Below are 21,153 nucleotides of genomic sequence, written 5' to 3' on the forward strand. Positions count from 1 at the left end.
TATTTCTCTCGTGTATACGGTATGTTTTTAATAGTTTGGATTGCCTATTTTTGAAAGAATAATAGAAGAAAATAAGTTCCCTTGTTATTGGGTTATTTTTGTAAGAATTCAAATATATCGCACTTAAACCACTTCTCTTCTACAGTGTTCTCTTCACTGAGTCTTGGCCTTCTTCCTGAACGCTCAGCTACTCTAATGGTCTATGATGATGTAGTCCAGATAGTCTCAGGATTTCAAGGTATGGTGATTTGTGAAAGTTGGAATTGAAATTTAAATGACACTTAAAGAAAAACCTGACAACCTGGTTCTTTCTGAACGCTGTGCAATTGGAGACACCAGATTTTCCTGAGAAACTCCTATGAGTTCACTGAGGGACGTAGGGCCAGGCCTCTCCTCTGTGGGATGGTTTTACTGAATTGATTAATACCAAAATTCTTCTATAATGACTGTGACTAGGGAATTTTAGTTACTTAGGAATAAACAAATTTGAACTTTAGTGTGGCGGCTGAAAGCAAGAAATTAAATTTCTTTCATTATCTGTTAGTTATTTCTTCATCTAGCCTTATCTAACCATCCTTCCAGTAAACACTTTCTGATGTTGTTATTCTCTAAGAATTTTCTGTAGTTTTAAATTTTCTTACTTCCTACTGTGAATGCCTTAGAAATATAAAAGCATAGGTGCATTAAAAATTTCTCATATACACTTCGCTGGATAGCATATGTAAATGTACTTAATTAGTTCCTGTAGACCCCTTAGCAGATTGCCTGCAAACCGACATACTATGAAACCCGCTGTATTAGCAGAATAAAGGTTGGAGCACCTTTTCATAAGGCCAAACACAGAAGTAAAAGCAACATCAGTATCGGACAGATGAATAATGTGTGTTTCCTGAATTGCACAGTAGAAGATTAAAAGGTTCCTCTAATAGGGATCTGAGCGATACTTAGTCCAATTGATCTGATATACTGAGGTAAGTCTCTTGATAAAAGAACAGATGTTTTTAAAGATACTTCGATGACCTGAAACAAGGGGCCTTCCTTCCTGTTAGCATTCTTATTATCCATAAACTGTGTATTAGTTTTTCACACGCAGTATGAATACCATCATTCTGAACTCTAGCAGACAGTTAATAAACAGGGGACTACTACTTTCAATAATACTTTAAGATAATCTTGTTTTATCTGAGGGAATAGAATAACATCTTTTATTATGGTTAGAAACCATCCAGACACAACAGGCTTTTCATTAATGAGAGCACTAGATATGACTGAAGCTGAAAAAGCACTACACAAATTATGTAGCTGCTGGAACACTCAGAAGGAGCTACATAACAACACAGCTGTGGTACGTATATTCTGCAGTTTGAGAGCTGACATTATCTAATGGGGTAAATTAGATGGACTATGGAGTATGTTAAACCACAAGGGATTCCAGTAGACAAAACATGAAACATTGTTTACCAACAGTATTTTGCTGTCATGCTGTATTAAATATTCTTACTCAAATATGCTTATATTATGCAATTTACTGAAAAAGAAAAATCTTTTCTTTTTTGTAGCTTCCTTTCTTCAAAAAACAGGGGATGTTAAAGGGCTAGAGGGACATTTAACAACTAATTGGCACTCATGAATGTATTCCCCATAGTTTTGCTCCCTTCAGTGATTTTCTTCAGGATGTGCCGGATATTTTTAAATTGGAGTAATATAACGTATTCTGACTCCATGCTGGCATAGCAGAAAAGGAAGAAAAGGGAAGAAGGTGTTACCCAAATTATTTTAAGAGTTGGAGTTTATTTGAACTCTTGTTCTTGCATAGCAAAGGCTATTCTATAGGACCAATCCACGCTCCTTTTCCTAGGAATTCTCTCACGATGAAACCTAAATGAAAGACAGCCTAGACATTGTACCTGCCTTTGAATGGAACCTCTCTAATCCTGATTCAGAATTCTTGTGACCTAGTTTTTCTCTCTGTTACTCTTCCAATTTATTTTCCAGTAACTTTGAGCTGCTTCAAAAGAGATGATCAGGAGTTACCCTAGTGCAAAAATGAGAACAGAACAGAACTCATTATACTAGGAACAGACTGGGAACACTGGTGTTTAAAGCACCAATCAGAGGAAAAGAAAGGCCTGTCTAGTACAGTAAGTTACCAGTTGCCTTTGAATAACTAATCAAGCAAGCAACTTATTATGCAATTGAGAAGTTTGAGTCGATGCAGCCAACTTCATTTTTGTGATGGGATTACAATCCACTGCTGTATTCTGACAGTAATTGCGAGGGATGGAGCTTGCCAGCCACTGAGCCGTTCAGGTTATGTAATACCAGCAGAGTGACAAGCTCAACTTCAGTGTTCAAAGGGTAGGAACTGTAAGGGTATCCTCTCCCTGGCTCTTACGTATGAGGAATTAGAGCATAGGTTGATTATATTGGAGATGTTACTTAGCATAGACTGAGGCTCAGACAACAGTGTGGCTCGACATGGCATGCCTGCAGTGTCTGCTCAGAGGCACTCCTGAGATGGTTACATCTCCAGGTGTGCATCAGCAAACTAGAAATGGCAGCAGTCGAATCATGGTTGGTTTGCTGGCAGGAGGTTGCTTAAAGAAGATGTAAACACTGCCGAGAAGTCCTTGCCCTCATACCACCTGCCAAGTGGAGAGAGGACTCGCCTGCCAGTTTTACACTTGAATGTATTTGGGTTTTATTTTGATGTTAAAAGTCAAAACAAGGTTTCTTGAGTAATAAAAGCAATAATAAGATTATTATAGCTTCCTCGTGGTAAGTGTTGACTTGTTGAAAAATACTCTCTTGTAAGACTCTAGTCAGCACAAATCTTTCTCTCCTTTTTACTGCTTCCACTTCCCACAGCAAAGCTGCTCCCAAGGATAAGTACTAAAACGCTCAGTGACCTCTGCTAAAGCAGTGCACTGATGATCTTCTAGCAGGGTGGTAAGAGCATTGGTGGATGCCTCTCTCACAAGCCTCTCACTAATAGCTCCCAATCTTCTGCCCTTCAAGACGCTTCTGGGGTTTGGAGAGATCTGGCTGAGGAGCCGAGAGGAGAGTCATAGCCCATGACAGATTGCAGGCAACTTTCTCACTATTGAGTTTTCCCACCACCAGCAATGCAATGAGGAGAGGAGGAAAGGGGCATTTCTTTAGAGAGCTGAGGTTAATTTGTGTGGATATCCCTTGTGGGAAGAAGGGGATATAGCTGAAGGGAGAGAGAGGGCAGTGTGTGGCAGCAAAGCAGGGTGCCTGGGAGGAAAGCGGCTTTGCTGGTGTAAAGACTGATTCCCTTGTACAGTCTTCACTAGGGATGCATTCACTTTGATGCCCAGATTTTATACCCATGCTAATGAATTAAGCATCTGCCAGGCAATGATAGGCAAATATTTTTATTCCTGGTTTGTGGAGAGGTTAAGTGACTTTCCTGAGGTCCAGGATTTGGCCACTGACAAAGAACCTAGGTTCCTCAGGACATCTCTGGTTGAAGGAGTTTGCTCTTGGTAATGAAGCATGTGAACTAACTAGTTATTCTGCAGACCAACTTATTGTATGGGCTGCTTTATATATGCACAGTTGTTGTTTTGTTATAACAAATGATCAGAAACTTCCTTTTTATATAGGGAGTTGTTTCTGAATAGCTAATGCCTTAAAATGTGCATCCTAGCTTATTGCTGTGCTAGTTCCCAGTCAACTCTGGGGCTTAGCCATAAGAGTGTATTGTCTGCAGCATCCAAGAAATTGAAGTTTGCATTCAGAGCCTCCCTAAGAATTTATAATTTGGCAGCTCATGGCTCTCCCAGGTGCTACAAAATAACCACTTTTTTCTAAAAGGAAGCTCCAGAGCCTCCCAATAAATTACTATGTTAACAGGCTCAACAACAGTTGTTTTGTTTCTAATTCTTAATTACTTCAGTCTTCAGAAATACAATACCAGTTCTTGGCAGCTTGAATAATTCATCTTAGTCAGATCTTTAGACAGCTGAAAATCCTACAATTTTACATTGAACTGTTGGTGATAATCCTAATACTGGTTTCTTTGTTGTGTTTTTTTTTTCTTTCTTTTTTATTTTATTTTATTTTTTTTGTTACTGTGGATGCTTGTCCATATGGAACATATGAACCCACACAGCAGTGCAGGCAGAGACTCCTGAATGCTTGAACAGATCTGTCCCGGAGGTACAGCAAACTATTACGATGTTGCAAAGCACCAGGGAGATAAGTCTTCCCCTGAGTTCACTGCAGTCAATTTATTTAGTCTTTTATGTTGTTTTCCATTTAAGCCTAGAAATTGGCTAAGAGAGATTTCTTGTTTCAAGAAAAAAGAGAGACATTGTTTCATTGATAAATTGTTTGATGACTATCTTCAGCATTTAGGGATACTGCTAGTTTTGAGATCCTGATGTAAATACTTCAATGTTTCAGAAATTAAAAAGGAAAAGCCTTTTCTTGCCAAGTTACTAAAGAAATGACAGCTAAACAGTTAATGATCAGTTCTTTGGAGATACTTATTTGCCCACATAGCAATTATTATGGCTGATACAAAATTTGTTGTGTGGAATTTCATGTTTTCTCATGATTATAACTCTTGCGAGAAGATAATTCAAAAGATTCCACTCTCCTGGTTAATGACATCGGTAGTTGTAAAATTTAGCAGTTGTGAGTCAAGCTCTTGAATTCTTTTTGTCAGTGAAGTTGCATGTAACATAAAGCTACTGTGTCAGACTAATAGAGGAAAAGAAGCAAAATTGTTTTGAGCTGACATCTTTGAACTACATAGTCAAGTATGAATTAAGAAAAAAAACTGCTTGCCTCTTCATTTTGTGCTGTGCGGGGAGCGTTCTGCGAGTATTCAAAATGAACTCTGGAAAATACAATAGCTTTTGATTTGAAATTTAATTTGCATGTTGTACACACAAACTTGCAGATGGAATCTTGCTGTGTGTTGCTAAATTGTATTAATGGTGAGGATCCATTGAAAAATACTGTAGACTTTGTAAACCAGGGATTTAAATGGGACATGAAATAGTACATGAAACAGTCGTAGAACATGTTGCAGTAAATATTCTTCAATTAACGTCTAGTGATCTTGGAAAAAATGCTAAAACTATACAACACAGAGGAAAATGGAGAAATCTTACATAGCAAGTAATCTGACTCTATTTAAAAGATGTGTTCATTGAGTAGGAAAACATGGAAACCGTTTTCACCCAAGCTTTGACAAGTGAATCTTTTTGTGTGATGTTTTTACTGAGTGCTATCTCGGTGATAGAGATGGTAACATGGCCAGGGCTTTGTAAAAATAAATAAAAATTTTTTAAAAGTGGAAAATTACACAAGTTAATTTAGACTACACGTAGAGTTTTAGTCTCTTCAAAGATCACTTTAAAGAGTTTAAAATACACTGTTATTCCAAAGGAAATAAAATTTAAACAATAATGTTGAACTGCATACTTTTTTTAAGCTTTTACATAAATTACCTCTGAATTCATTTCTAGTTTCTGTCGTATTCATTAAAAGAAGGTTGTAATGAATTTTGAAGTGATCCTGGGAATAACATAAACATACGATACTAGATGCCTTAAAAATTTTACTCTATGATACTTGTGGAAAAATAATAGCAGTTGCAAAATAAATACTAAAAAATTTTATTTCCTCCAGTTTTGCAGTAGCTTTCTGGTATCTCTGTCCATCTCAAGCTATTTTAATTTATAATGAAAAAACTGCAAATGCACTCCTAAATATTCTATCCTCCCTGGATATAAAGTCACTTTTAATTTTTTTAGGGGCACGGACTCAGCCACAAGTTCACTTTCAGAGAAGATCTGTGAAATTACCAGAGAACACTAGCTACAGTGATTTGACAGCGTATCTAACAGCAGCCAGTTCACCCTGGGAAGTGGACAGTTTTCCTTATTTGCAGGGATTAGATGGAAATGGAACAGGTAACGCACTAATTTTGTTTTTGTTCTGATTTCATACTGGTCCGAGGATCCAGCTCTTAACTCAGCTTAACAAAATTCTTGTGGTATTCGCATCATCCGGTTCTACTGCTGATAATCTTAATTATAGGTATCAGTGTTTTAGTAGGCACAGAGGGCAAGATCCTCCATCCTTTTAAAGCTGCCATTGAATAGCAAAGTTGAAGACTGCTTGGCGTTGGGAGAATAGGAAAGTTTGTTACACCTGCAGTTTAGAACTGAGTCTCCAAATGTGTTATTTTGTACTTGTTCTATGTTCCACTCATAACCAAAGATTCATGTGAAGGAATAAAAGAGAGTTGAAACTTCAGAATGCCATAAAGTTGTTGTTCATTTTTTTTCTAAAATAAATAAAATGCCCATGTAGTAAGGATTTAGTACTCTTTTATTCTACTCTGTTCTACAACAGAGTTGTTTCAATGGCTTTGTTAAATGCATTGTACTTTTGGATCAAGCTTTGGCCAAATATGCACAAGTTCTTTTAGCACCAAAGAGGGGAAAACAAAAATTTGTAATAGAAACACCAGTATTGAACTCAAAGCCTTAATATGTGTTTATGACTGCCAATTTCTGTTACTCTTCTTCTATTTCTCATTTATTCTTGATTGAAATAATTAGTGTTGTGTATGCTAGGGAAAAATAGAGGAATTGGGCATAACAGTCTTCAAATGCTTAAAATGCTGCTGCAGAGAGGAGAAGAATAATGTGTTTTCTGTGTTTGTACTGGGATAGGAAGAAAGCAGTGGGCTTGCATTGCAGCCAGAAAAATTCGGATTAGCGATCAGCAAAACCTTGCTAATGATAAGGATAGTTTGAGCTCCAGGACTGATTGCTTGGGGATGCTGGATGGAGTTAGACAATCTCCTGGCAGGCTGGCACAGGCGTAGCTGAGTCTGCTTTGAAGCCAGAGAGCAAGCTGAAAGACCCTTGGAGGCCCTCCCTGCTGTTTCTCAGGGTGCATTTATCTCTGATGTGTTGATTTGATGATGCTGAATATTAGGGCGTGTGTGTAAAGAGCATGTGAGCGAGCTTACCATTTTTTTCCTCGGATAAAACCAGCAAAATAAATTACCTTTCTCTTTTCTGTTACAAGAAGAAATGTATCTGCTACCTTACTCTAGCCCTTCTGTCTGCTTCGGCGAGCACATCTCATCCTATCTCTTCATTTGTCATTTCCCCATTCTCATCTTCAGCCTTCACTTTGCTGTGGCTGCCTGTACTCAAACATGATGTAAGATCTCTTATCTTTCTAAAAGAAAAGAACATACTTGATCTCACTCTTCTCTCCATCTGCTTCCTCATCTCCTCTCCTTTTAACTGCAAACCCACTGAACAAACTGTTGATAGCGGGGAGGCGGGGGAAGATTCCTCTCTCCCAATCTCTTCCTCAGTGCTCTGCAACCCAACTTCCTTCTCTTGCATTTAATTAGTCAAAATAGATCTTGCCAGAATTTTAAATGATCATGTCTCCTGTGAGTTACACAATCAGCACTTCGTCTCCCTCCTGTTTTACCTCCCAGCTTCCTACAAATCAGAGCACCTGATTTCCTAATCTTCTATATGCTGGTATGTGCAGACTGTGATGGGAGCTTTCCTATTTGAGCAGAGGAGTGCTGGATTTGACCTTTATTGACACAAAAGACTGAAACAACCCAAAAAGAAATGGAGTTTAAGGCTGAGAAAGAGCCTTTTTTTCTGAATATTGTAGTATTCTGCACAGTGTAATATAGTGTATGAATATAGTGTATTCATATATGCACTATATATGGATGTAATGTCATCTGTTTTAAGTAGAAGTTTGTCCTGGTGTGGAAACACTAAATTCCTAAACTTGGATAGACTTCCCCATTTTCTACATCTCTAAGTGACTTGGCAAAGATTTCACCTGAAAAACTTTGTGAAGGGGGAAAAAATGAGATCACTACCTGCTGGAGATTTTTAAATATTTCCATTCTCAAGAAAAGAGGAAAAATACTATGTACAATTTTTAGAATGCTTAAGTAAAGTAGCATTAATTTGCATGGGAAGATGTAGATTGTGAATGCCCCCCCCCCTTTTTTTTCAGCTAGTTTTCTATTTATTTACAATTCTGTAGACTTTTGGAGCAGATCCTCCCATTTGTTTAAATATTCTCATTTTTGTGGCTAGTATTTATCCAGGGTGACTTTACAGTTGTTTTAACTAAAATGTATTTTCTTTGACTTGAAGAAATGAGTTTTCATATAATCCAAACTGGGTGTTGAAATAGTAGTATGGAGCAGTGAAATTTAAGTGCATGAATCAGCCTGTACCAAACATAAAAATTCAAAGCATTTACCAGCAATAATGGTAAGCCCATCTAATGTTAGCTTATTGTTTGTATTAACAGCCAACTAGTGAGCATTAGGATGATTTTACAGAATCTTATCCTTTTAACCAAACTAAACAAAACTTCTGTAGTCTGCAGTAATGGACTAAGCTCACTAATAATCGTTATTCCTGATGGTTTTGTAGGCTGTTTGCTTCTTTACAAAGAGTCAAGTCTAAGTTACAGTGGATTTTCTCCTGATTTTTCTAGAGCTTTTTACAGGTCACCAGATGTCAAAAATGGCAAGCAATAAATGAAAGCTGACATTTATTGAAGTCAACTCCCATTTACTCTGTGCATGAGCTTACCATTTTTATAGCATCTGAGAGTCTCATAAGCATTGATTTTAAATTACCTTCACAACAGAAAGGAGAAAAGTTATCTCTAGTGATCATTTATCTACCATACAATGTGGCAGACTAAAGGATTTTTCTTCTTGCCACAGGTCAGTGGATTTCAGAAATTTCTTTATCTTCTAATGTAACTTACATAGCTCAGAACTGAGTGAAGTCTCAGTGCTCCTTAAGTAAAAAAGATGCAAATGATTTTTCACCATCGAGATACTTTTTTGCGGGCTGAAAACGTATATTTACAGATACAGGGTAGATATCATATCTTACCAAGACACTAATGAAAGCAAATTTTAAAACTTTAAATCTCTAAAAATAATCAACTAAAATATAAAACATAATTTCATTTTAGGTATTAATTTTAGATTCTAGAAACATTTATGTTGTATCTTTTGAATTGGTGTGTGCCAAAACCTGACTAGGTTATGATATAATTTAACAACAGGAATTTATTTCTCTGACATCAGCCTAAGGGAAGATTGTTTGGTATTTTATTTTGTGCTAACATTGGCAATGTATGTTGTCATTTTAAGTTAAATGCTGTTTACCTGAGTTATCATAAACATAATTACTACTCAGTGTAGCCCCACTCAAATAGAGCACCTTTCCAAAAAATTTTCGTAATCTTCTCACACTTCAATGTTGAATGCACTTGAAAGAATAGTTGCAGTGCTGTGATACCTGTCATCACTAAATTTAGAGTTTCAGGTGCAGAATAGATGGTTTAGAAGATTAGTAATGGCATGTGTGGCCTGACTGTAATAGGTCAGAAATTTTAATATAGTTCAGATCAGTGGAGATTGAAAGCTAGTTCTGTTTTGCACTTGCGTGGTGGTTGATGTGAAATTAACTGGTGGTCTAAGTCTAGTGAGTTAGGGACAAGTATCAGTCTGACAGAAATTAGAGTAGAGGTGTATGGGAGAGGCTGTGGACAGTCACAAATAAAGGAACCAACTCGTTCCTCATTCTCTCTGCTTTATATTCTAAATCTGCATGGGGATGATGCCTTGCACCATTGAAGCAGATGATAGTATAAACACCTGAGAAGAAAGGCAACCTTACCCTACGCCCTAGCTGAATTTCCAAACTTTTTTTTTCCTGTCACCTCTGGGGCTTTTTTATATGGCCATCTTCAGAGAACCTAACTTCTCAGCACTTTCATCCCTGTGGAAGATGTGCTTCTGCCCCACAGTTCATAGTGGATCAAAGCAAACAGTATGCGCCCAGCGTCTGTGCTTTCAGCCCCCCTCGGACTGTTGGCTTCGGTACAGTGACGGTCTCCTTAACATCTGGGAAGGATGTGGGTCAGAGCCAATGCTATAGGAGGCATTATGCAGAATTACTTGCGATTATTTATAGTGTCTTCAGTTTGGCACCTCTTACAAATGCTGTGTGTGTTTAAAATTTTTAGGAGCTTTGTCTCCCTCCTGTTCCTGATTATATCTTAACTTTGGTGAGCAGACCATCACTTAGAGACATGGAATTTAATAAAGGCCATTCCTTGACACTTGGTCACTGTTAGGAGACATCATAAAGTTCATACTTTACTGTTGCCTTGAGCGTAGTCATGCATCAAACACTGGCACCGAAATACTGCCTGTTTTCAGTGCCTTAATTTTAGCAGGTGGACATACCACTGTTGGGTGGGAATGTGCTTTACAGGCAGTTTACGCTGGTGTAAGGCAATAGGATTACAGAAGGGATGGTAAGCCTCTCTGCACCAGCTGTGCACACCTCTGCCTTTCCCTGTGTGCAGAGGAAGATGAGCCCCACAGCAGGATTAGCAGCTGCCAAGCCACCACTGCCGGCACAGTGAACACCCCAGGATGGCTCCTGTTAGCAGCGGTGTGGATCAGTGTGAGCTCAAACCCCTTGCGAAACTGAAAGCTCAGTCTCTTCAATTTAGAGCTCAATACCTATTGCTTTGCTCTTCAGATCATCTTGGTTTTAAACAATACCTAAAGCTTTTTTTTTTTTTCCTTGTAAATACACCTTCCATTTTTCTTCTCTGTCATTTGGTTAAATGGTTGAAAGGTTGTAATATTTTTGTAAATCATATTGTTGTCAAGAAGTAATGTCCATTAGCATGCAGTTTAAATGTAAAGAATGATGATTATTACCTTACATAGATTGAAGAAAGGTTGGATATCATACTAATCCATTTAGCTTGGTTTATTTCAGGGAAAGGCCAAAGGACGAATACTCCGCATTCTTACACATGGAACTATCATCCTTTGCAGTGCCACTGCATAGTTGGGTGTGAGCTGGTTATAACGTATACTCACACAAATAAAGGATTGTAAGAGTTTTGCTGTGTATGTCGTTGTGATACTTGTGTATATTAAGTAAAAGATGAGTGAAGGTGAGAAAATATACGCAGGACCTTTTTATAATGCCTTTTTCTTGTCTTTAGAATTTTCCAAGGTTAAGTGAAAAATGCAGACGTGTATACAGCTTGGTTATGGTTAATCTTGTGAGATAGGGAAGATTAATATCACCTTCCCTTGAGAAATATAACGGTCCAATACTGTAATATTGAACCACATGGCTGTGTCTTAAGCGTTGGTAAAATATGTAGTCATAATATTCTTCAATTTTCTTGGCAGGTAACAGCACTAGGTATGACCTTACCCCTGTCACTGCAGTCAGTGTTCATCTTCTCAACAGTGATGGGACTCCAGTCCCCGTGAATGGCCCCATCTACGTAACAGTGCCTCTGCCAACAAACAGCAACTTGAAGCACAATGCACATGTTCCAGCATGGAGGTTTGACCAAAAATTTGGTAGGTAACATGTAATTGTGATGTCCTAGATGGCTTTGTTTGTTTGAAGTTTACAGCATTTATTGTGTCATATTAAGGTCCTTGTGTACAGAAACCTATTTTCTTTTTCTGTCTAAAAGCAGAGAAGATAATGAGTTATATTAAACAATATGACTGGGTATATATACTTGAATAGCATTGTGTTTCACTTCTGTATCAAAAATATTGTAAATGTGACATTTTGCAAATATTAAATATTTTATGCTAAATCTAGTTTGAGAGAATTTGATTTCACCCAGAGACTGAGAAATGGTGAGATCTATCAGCTGTGGCATTGAATTGGAAATCTAGAAAAATGGGAACTGGTCTTGTCTTTGTAACCAGTCAGCCTTTGGTCCATCTCACATCTCTGTGGCTCAGTTTCCTGGCTCTCATTAGAAAACACAATAGTAACTTTTTTGTGAATGACTTTGAGATTGAGTAATGCTATCAGGAAGGAAAGTACATACAGATTATTAAAAAAAAAAAAAAAAAAGAAGAAGAAAGAAAGAAAAAAGCAAGCAAAATTCATGAAACATTTGAAAGGATGAGAGAATATCAACATAATCTGTTAAATGCACTCAGGTTTTTTAAATTGCAGGATGAACATTTTTTGAATGTTGGTCTGTGTAGCGGGGTTTTGTCTCTGCAAGGCAGAAGTTTTCAGGCAGTTCATGATCACATCCAGAAGTTGAATGACTAGAATGAAACAACTGTTTATGATGGAGGGGAGGGGAAGCAGAGAAGAGAGAGGTGAAGAGGGAAATAACCTTTTCACTTCCTTCCTGCATCTGCTGAAACAGGTGATGTTTTTTTCAAGTATCCAAGTAGCGTTCCTCATAAAAGATTCTGTCAAATATATTAGAGGGTAAAGCCGTAGGATTTAATATAAAATAATTTTGAATATAGTCTGGAATTGAATTGTAGAGAAAGAGTATGTCGAAAGGATTTAGAGTTTCCCTTAAATGTGGAAATGGCAATTTTCTAGTGGTGCCCTAACAGTAAGTTTCACTTATATTCTTCCTGAAGCCTATTTTGATTTGTGATTCTAAAAACTGTTTTGTTTTCACTATTTCAAAGAAAGACTGGGAAGACTGACTCACATTTACTTTCTCCCCAAGACGCTGTCCATCCCTAAGCCTTCTTGTCAGCTGCCTATAGCCTGCCTCACTGCTGGCTACTCAATGCCTCACTGCTAGTATAATGTTTCTGATCTTGATTATGGCTTTCTCGTTTGTGGCCAAATTTCTGTGCCTCTGCAGTGAGGCCACAAAAGCTCTCTCCTGCTATAGAATATGATTTTCACTGTTGCATACAAAAAGCTAGTTACCCTGTGGTGTGTGTAGTATGTATTAGTATAGATCAGTATGGGCTAATTAATCACTGATGCAGGCGTGATGCTCCCAGTCTTGAGGCAGGTTCAAGCTTTTTGCTTCATGAGAAACTGATGGAGCACTTGTGATGTTGGAAGGAGAAGGCATAAGAACTGCTACACAAGTAAGGCTTTTATCAGGCCATGGAGAGGAAGGTATTGATGATGTTATGCTCAGGCTTCCAGCTCACACTTGAGCTGAAGTAAACATCTTCCTGTGCAACTGAAGATGTTCAACAAAGATGCATTTAAGCCCTGGCTGCAGCATGCCAGTTCTAGGAGAATTTTGGCCACATCCCAACCAGCCCAAGTTATAGCAGCCCAATATGATAAATACAGCAGCTGCTCTATCTTGTGCAGACTACACAAGCACCTTAAAGGCTGTCAAACCAGCCATATCTTGCTGCAGCATGATGGTTCCCCGTCACCCCCACCACCACCACCATTTCTGTTGTGTTTGGACTTTGAAGGGAGGAAAATGCATGCTGGCTGAGGTGGCTTTGGCCTTTAAAAGTTTTCTTCTATGCTGGTTTCCTTAACTGGCAAATAAGTTGCTGTAACCCATTTGCACTGCCAGATCTGGGTCTTGTCGGGATTGGCCCTCCAACCTCATTGTTTTGATTTTGTCTTTCATTTCAGGAGCTGTTTTTTCAGTGCTAGTTATGCTGTGGTCTTCCCTTAATAGGTTTTCAGTGGCTTAAATTTTCACACTTGTATCTGAAAATTGAATAAATGCCAGAGATGGAGAACTAGGAATGCATTACCAGGCAATAATGGTGTGCTTCTCTCTAATGTATTAGCAGTACAGTGGGTGCTTGTTCATGCAAACCGTTGTTTTTGTTCAGAATACATGTGGTTTTCATCATTACTCTGTGAAGTGCTCTAAAAGGCAGAAATACATTTCACTTTTAGCAGAGGGAGTGGAGAATGGACAGAAATATTATAAATATGTTTTAATCCTTAGACTCTCATACATTGTTCTGAGCGCATGATGCACTAATGTAAACCCAGTTACATCTGACTGGAAATGCAGAGATTTTCATAGTTTCTACAGAAATTATGCATATTTGCATCATACATCAGCCAAAGATAATTAATGGCTTTTTAGGATGTTTACCATAAACAATCTGTATTATCATTACCATAGTTTCTGTCCTGGAGAGAGGAATGGGGACAGAACAGGAAGAAACAGCATAGTTTACTTAAGGCTGAGGGTGGCTTCATTGACACTGATGAAATCAACAGCCAGAAAAAGCAGGCTGACATCAAAATAAGACAATCTGCTCCATCTATTTTGTATTGACCCAAATAAGATGTTTCATTACAAAACAAGCTTACTACTTTGCATGCACAGCAAGCAAATTATAGCAGTAATACCTTTTTGAATAATTAATAAAATGAACAGTAACTAACTATGCCCTGGAGAATTTTTAGGATAAATGAAAGCACCAAACCTTGTTCTTGTGCTGGAGATGCATTTCACCACTTCTTTCTGCTGCAGATCTTAGTGTTGGTAATGACAAGCACAGATGCATTAATGTTATGGAGTCATATACACTAAAATGTAACTTCATCATTCTGCGTTGTTGATGTGCTTGTATCTGACTCAGATTTCACGTAACCCTGGAGCAGCCTTTTTGTATGTGTTATGATACATACTTACAGTTTTGAACATAATATGTTTTGGATTATCATGTTATTAGATTGATTTTATTAAACATTAGATTTTTTGGATTATAATCAGGATTGCAAACTATTTTGGTTTTTCTTTTTTTTAAACTTTATCTTGTTTCCCTCAGAATCAGAAGAAATTGAAAAACTTTTTCTTTATCCATAAACAGATGGTTGAGATCATGACTTCCTGTATATTTGCCTTGATGTCAGTAGGATTTACAGCAATATAATTAATTTCTCTGTTCTTGAACACCAGATTTCTGACCAAGACTTATTTCTAGCTTTGTCTTCAGTCAAAAGTTCTGGAAATGAATACTACAGATCCCAGCAGAAATGAAACTTCGTACCTTCTGTATCATTTCAAGCTCCCACCAGCTGGACTGAGTAACATAGCACTTGCTCTGCTGTATTCTCCTCAGTCCCCACTTGAATTCTTTATGTTAAGGTGCCTATTTTACAGTTTTGCTCACTGAATTGTATGAAAGACCAACATTCTTCATTTTAAGTTCTCAGTTTGTACTGCATGGCATAGAAGTATAATGTGGCATCTGGACTTCTAAATACATATCTAGAGCTGTATGTAGGTTTTCACTAAACCTACAGATATAACCAAATATGCCAGAGAGCATAACACGGAATTTGGGAATTATTCTTTAGTGACAGAATACGTTCATTAGTTTGTTAATCCCAGCAAGTAACAGGCAAATATTTTGAACTCCGCTTTCCACGTTCTTTGTCAAAGGACACTGGAGCGAAGGGGTTAAACCCTCACCCTTTCTCTCCTCACTCCTTAAAATATGTTCCCTGTTGTGCACTAATGTATAAATGAAGCAAAACATGGTTCAGACTACTATTTCTCTGTTCTTCATCTTCCCTGAACACTTGGTGTACATCTTGAACATGACCTTACTGTCTTTAAATTACTAGCTTCTTTGCAGAGGAGGCTGTTTTCCACAGTGACTATAATCTCAACTATGTGTTAATGTAAAGCAATGGAAGAATAGAGAAATGATGACTATCTTGGGGAACTCCTCTTGCGGCTTACGAAGAACGCTATATGTGCTTGTGCTTAGCTTGGTCAATGCTTTCTGTCTGCATTTAATGCCATAATAGATGTCTAAATATATTTGAAAATATGGTACTTTTCTTCTTCTGAGTGACAGCCTGCCTTCAGTGGCAAAATTTTTGGGAGGGGTTTTTTGGGTTTGTGGGTTTTTTTGGTAAGGTCAGAGTTTCCTACTTGTTTATTCTTCAGCAAAATGAAGATGGCTTGTGAAAGTCTCTGATCAAACCTTTCTCATAGTAGCAGTGGAAATTCAGCCAAAGGCTTATATTTTCATAGTTTTAAAAAAAAATCCTTTTTGTTGTGAATGTAGTTAACTTGTAGGTGCCACCACCTTCATGCAGGGTATGACAGACAAAATAATTACTTAGCAGAAAAAAAAAATGGCGTTTCATTGCTTGGATGGAATCTCTGCTGTGTATGCACTTCATCTATCCCAAGCTCACAGACACATATGCATTTGGACTACATACAACTGCTTATATGATCTGTGTTTTCACAACTTCTCAGTGGGTTTCACTAAGTTTGTTCTATGTGAGAAATGTACAGAACTCTGTTACTTTTACTGGCTTCCGTGTTGTCCTGCGCCCCAGCAAAGGATGCATTATTTTACAAAGAAGGGCACATATGTGCAAGAAAATACATTTTCTGCCCCTAAAAGTTTGAATTTCATAAAAGCAGTGTAACCAGATCCAGAACATTTGGTTCTAGGTCAGATTTATTTTCAGATTGCCAGGAGAAAACCAAGCTTCCACAAAGTTCACAGTTACACAATTTCTGTAGTTTACAAGCTCTTTGACAACTTGATTTTAACTTTTTATCTCAACTGTCAAGGTTAAATTATTCATAAAAGATTGAATAACACTAAGGAATACAGATTCTTAACTAATTCTTTCAAAGAATTCTACATTTTGTGTGTTGCCATAGAAATGGCAGCTACCAAACCCAGCTTTTTATCATGTACGATGCCTACATAATAGGTGCAGATATAATTGCAGCATAATAGATCTCAGCTTTGAAAGAAAAAACAGCTCTTTCTCTGATGCTTCACATTGTAGCTCACTGAGGTACGTTCTCACTTACATGATTGCTTTGGAGAGGGGCAGTGGATCACAAGAGGCGTTTGTTGCTTGTTTATCAACATGTACATTGTTTTTAAAGCAGATGTGGTTTTCAAATGTGTAAGTGATGTCAGTGGATTCTTTGACCCTCTCCCCACCTTCTCCCCCGGGTACCATCTGAGCTGCATGAGTGGTGGCTGGAGGAATTTGTGGCACAGCAGATGAGTTTTTTTTTTAAAAAAAAAAAACACACAAATGGTATGGCATTATGCTCAGATTAAGAGGACACCGAAGGAATCGAGTTGGTGTCAAAATGTGGTCATAATGCACAAATAATCTACTTCCTTGACACAAAATGGTAGAACTTGAAACAAATAACATCTTGCCTGGGAACACTGATTTTAATAATGGACTATACATTGTATCCTGTGACTGGCACTGTAGCTCCACCCGCCAAAACCACTAGAAGAAGGGAAGGGATGGACGCTGGAATTTGGGAAGTGGAGAAAGGATTATTGTGTTTCTTAGGACTGCTGGAGTTGAAGAGCAATCAGAGATGGTGGCAGTAGAAGCGGGAGTGCAGAGAGCAGGAGGATGCATCTCATTAGCTCAATGTAGAAGAAGAAGAGGGTCAAATGTGAAGTGTCTGGGTGGGGCTGGAAGAAGCTGAGAAAGACCTCGGGCAGCCTTCCTCTGCAGCCTTGGGGAGATAGATCAAGTCACGTTGTGCTTCTGGCTACCACTTCCAGCTTGAAAAATAGTAACTGAATGTCAGTGTGATGGAAGCCCAAATGAAGTAAAGGGCATAAAGTGTTTTTAATTTTTTCACGGCTTTTATTTATATATTACTTGTTCGAGTAATTTTGTCAGTAACAGACAATGTGATTAATAATGTGATAAAGTGAGTATTAAAGGCAGTATTTTTCATGTACACCAGTGACCAGGAATAGTGGAGCAGAAAGCATAACTAAGCTTTTCCATTTGAAATACAATTACTGGTTTATGTATGGAAGTCATTTTCTTTAATAAGTCTCTTCTGTTTTGGCATTTGGAAAGGAAATGCTGAGGGGACCAAAACAATGAAAGCAGTTTTCTCCACAGTCTACCCTGCCTTCTGCCCAGACATTATTAAAATTATTAAATAATGAAAATTGACATATTCTTCTATTAAATATTTAGCATGTAATTGAAGGGAAAATTGAGTAGAGGTGAGAAAATCTACCAAGCTTCTCAGACAATAGTAATAAATTGAACTGTTAGATTTCTTCTTGCAAAAATCTTCTAGATACTATGTTAAAAGTGTGTGTTTTCCAGCACACCAAATAATGACGGTACTGCTGCACGAGTAGCAGGATTTAAGCGTGGAAGGCTTGTATAACAAATACTGTAAGAGCGGAAGAATAATGAAGGCATGAGCTCAGAGCAGGGACATTTATTTTTTTTTTTTTTTGATGTTGCTTAGCAACTCCAAAAACAAAATTGCAATATTAACTTAAATGCTAAGAATTTTTAAACCCCTGTGTATTAGGGGGTGGAGAGGAGAGGAAAATAATGTCTATTGATAGTCAAGAAGGAATTTTGCAACTTCCTATTTCCGTGGCTTTTAGCTTTTTAGAGAATAAATACAATTAAAACCAAAACCCAATCCTTCTGGAGTAAAACTTGGATCCTGATGCAGATTAGGGGTGATTTTCTCTTTGGAAAAAAAAAAAATCTAATAAGCAGTTTTCAGTAGGTAGAATGAAAAGGTACAATTTATATATACTGGAACGTACTTGAACGCAGTATTTTCACAAACTTGCCCTTCATTAACTCTCTATAAGAACATTGCCATTTGAATTGTCTAAATCAATTACTGCTAGAAACGCTGCTAGTGCATCCTGAATATCCTTTGCTGTCCCAGCCTCTATCTGATAATAACCTACCTCATTCCTTTTGACACATATATCTCCATTTAACTGTGAATCTTTGCTTAAGCAGTGCAATCTAAGACATCATACACATTATAGAAGAGATCTGTGCTGAAGGAAAGCCACTTCTTATTAAGAAATGTTTATTTAAACATCTGTGCTATTAAATAGTAGTGTTAAAAGCATCTTTCTTTCCAAAACTCTTCTGTTCAGAGAAGATAATCTTGTGAATAAAAATAAATTCATATAATGGGATTATGCTTAATTTGCTCTCAAGCTAATTGAATCCTCTTATTTGTCAAACCTATTGGAACCAAATCATTTGTGCTGTAAGTAGCACAATTTTGCTTCCCTGCTCGGTGGCTTTCAGTGTGATTGGATGATCTTATCACCAGTTGTTTAAAAGAAGCAAATGATATTTTGTCAATAGAGGAGTTTCCTACCAAAAACTCGTATGTAAAAGTAACTTGGGAAAAAAACATGGCTATCTTAAATTTGAATGCTTGTGTTATTTAGGATTGTTCTTAGAGGAAGCTGCTAGCTACAGCACATGCTTCTGACAGTCATTCACCAGAGTTGTTTTGATCAGTGATAGGAAGAGTACATAGTCCAAGAAAGCAGAAGGGACTGACATGGTAAAGATTTGGGAGGCTCTGAAATGGTCAACTGATAAAATTTAGCATGAAGTAAGCACTCGAATATGCCCGCCTAGAGGGTGAGTTCTGTGCTTGGATGCTGATCTGCAGACTCCCACTGAAGTCAGTAGACACAGCTTAGAATGGCATTTGTCTCCTTTATTCTTCATTTTAGTAGGAACCACGTGTCCTACCTAGAGCAGATGGCCTTGTGTGGCAGTTCTGCCTGAATTAAGCGCAGTCCAGCGTCACATAAGCCAATAGGAAGTTTGCCATTGACTTCAGTAGGAGGTTGTCAGCAGGCATGGTCACACACGTGGAAAACAGGGAGGCTTACGTTTCCCTGCATTACACTGCAGATTAATCTAGGATCTAGCTTTATATGAAAGCAGTGTCATGTTCAGAGGCATCACGGATCTAGACTGCAAAAGCAGGGCCGTTATTGCCGTCTGGATCCAACAAGCCGTCTCACTGAATGGTGTCTTTTGACGTCGAGACAACAGCTCTTTTATGGGCAGACTGGCCATACACGCAATGCCTTGTTTGTGCAGGGAAATAGTCTAGAACTGCTTTTCTATAATGGCTTTTCTGCAATAGTCACCCATTTGGACACCCTCCTTGCCGAAATTGCCATTTTTCAATCTGATTTGGAAGTAAGCAAAATTAAATCACAAAAACAGCACTTCTAGTGCAGAAATGTGTGTAGAAATGGAGAGTTTTGCTGTTTAAACTCACTCATCAAAATTCCTTCTTGGTCACATTGGCAAGTCCTAAAAGATGCCTGAGATAAATAAGCATTCTCATCAAAAACAAAGTTATGGCAAAGTAATAAGGTGCTTCTCTCTAGCAGAACTTACTTCTCCTGCTCTGCTGAAGTCTTTAGCTTGTGTCTGGTATTTGGATATTTCTCAGTCAGTTGAAGCTCAGCTTTCTTTATCTGATTACTTTTTGATTAATATTTCTATTAAAGTACTCATTTTGTTTATATACTTTGCAGTGTTAACAATGGTTGTTTTCTTATCCTGCTTTTAAGTGTATGAAGGAGGGCTGGGCAGTTGTTTTTTAAACTTCAAGAAGATATTTGTTAAATGACACCATTTATTTTTTTTTTAAAAAAAAGTACCACTAAATATATTTTGGTGAGGAAAGAGTTAAACTCCTAGGTTCTCCCCCTACCATTAGTTTGAGCCAAGAGACAGCTTCCCTGACTTGAATCCTGGATCAGCATGTTGGCTCCACTGAGCAGTAATAAAGGAAAAAGAGGAAGAGAAATGTAAAAACGATCTATAAGTAAGAATGTCTCTATATATAGAATTTTTCCATGAAGCACCAGACACTCTTTATGAATTGATGGCAAATTGGCCCAAATCATGCTGTGCTGACAAACTATACTGAACTTGCTGTTTCTGCTCCAAAGAAGCATTGGTGTGTTTTCTCTGCAACTACGGAACCAATCTTGAACAAAAATGATCAGTTCCATTTCATCCAATCTTTGTACTGCTTTTTGTTTATACTCTTGTTTATATTTTGTTACTTTTCTTTTTTACCCTGTAAAACTCAATAAGCAGTGAAGCTAGTTGGCTGTGCTGACTTGTGGGAGAAGGGAAATGGATGGATAGAGAAGTCTGGATAATAATGAATTAAATTATCCTAACACTCAGCCATGCAGGGAGATAAGACTTCCCTTCCCTCCTGAGTCCTTTTGCTTGGTTCTCCTGCAATTGTAATCCTGCTGGCGCAGAAGAAATCAGAACTGTTGCCCTTAATGCCATCTGCAAGCTAGTGGATGGGAAAGGGCAGGAAGTGAAAGATTTTTATTCACTACCTCCATCCTTGTTCACAGGAGGAAATATGTGGGGACCCAAAAGTTAGTAAATTGCAACTTCGGAAAAGGAAAGCATCTTATTTCCCATTGCAAGGAAAAGTCTGGAATGGGATAGGAAATCCATTCTC

The 21,153-nt window shown here is 37.8% G+C and overlaps 1 protein-coding gene across 1 annotated transcript in view; it reads left to right on the plus strand.

Moving 5' to 3' along the window:
• FAM171A1 (family with sequence similarity 171 member A1) overlaps nt 1–21,153 on the plus strand; it is a 91,783-nt gene that overhangs the window by 59,218 nt on the left and 11,412 nt on the right. The window contains exons 4-6 of the mRNA XM_062569069.1: nt 146–238; nt 5,793–5,951; nt 11,291–11,467. Coding sequence (XP_062425053.1) covers nt 146–238; nt 5,793–5,951; nt 11,291–11,467 — 429 coding nt within the window. The remainder of the gene's footprint in view (nt 1–145; nt 239–5,792; nt 5,952–11,290; nt 11,468–21,153) is intronic.

Source organism: Rhea pennata, chromosome 2 (assembly GCF_028389875.1).
Source record: "Rhea pennata isolate bPtePen1 chromosome 2, bPtePen1.pri, whole genome shotgun sequence".
In the NCBI taxonomy this organism is placed as follows: domain Eukaryota; kingdom Metazoa; phylum Chordata; class Aves; order Rheiformes; family Rheidae; genus Rhea; species Rhea pennata.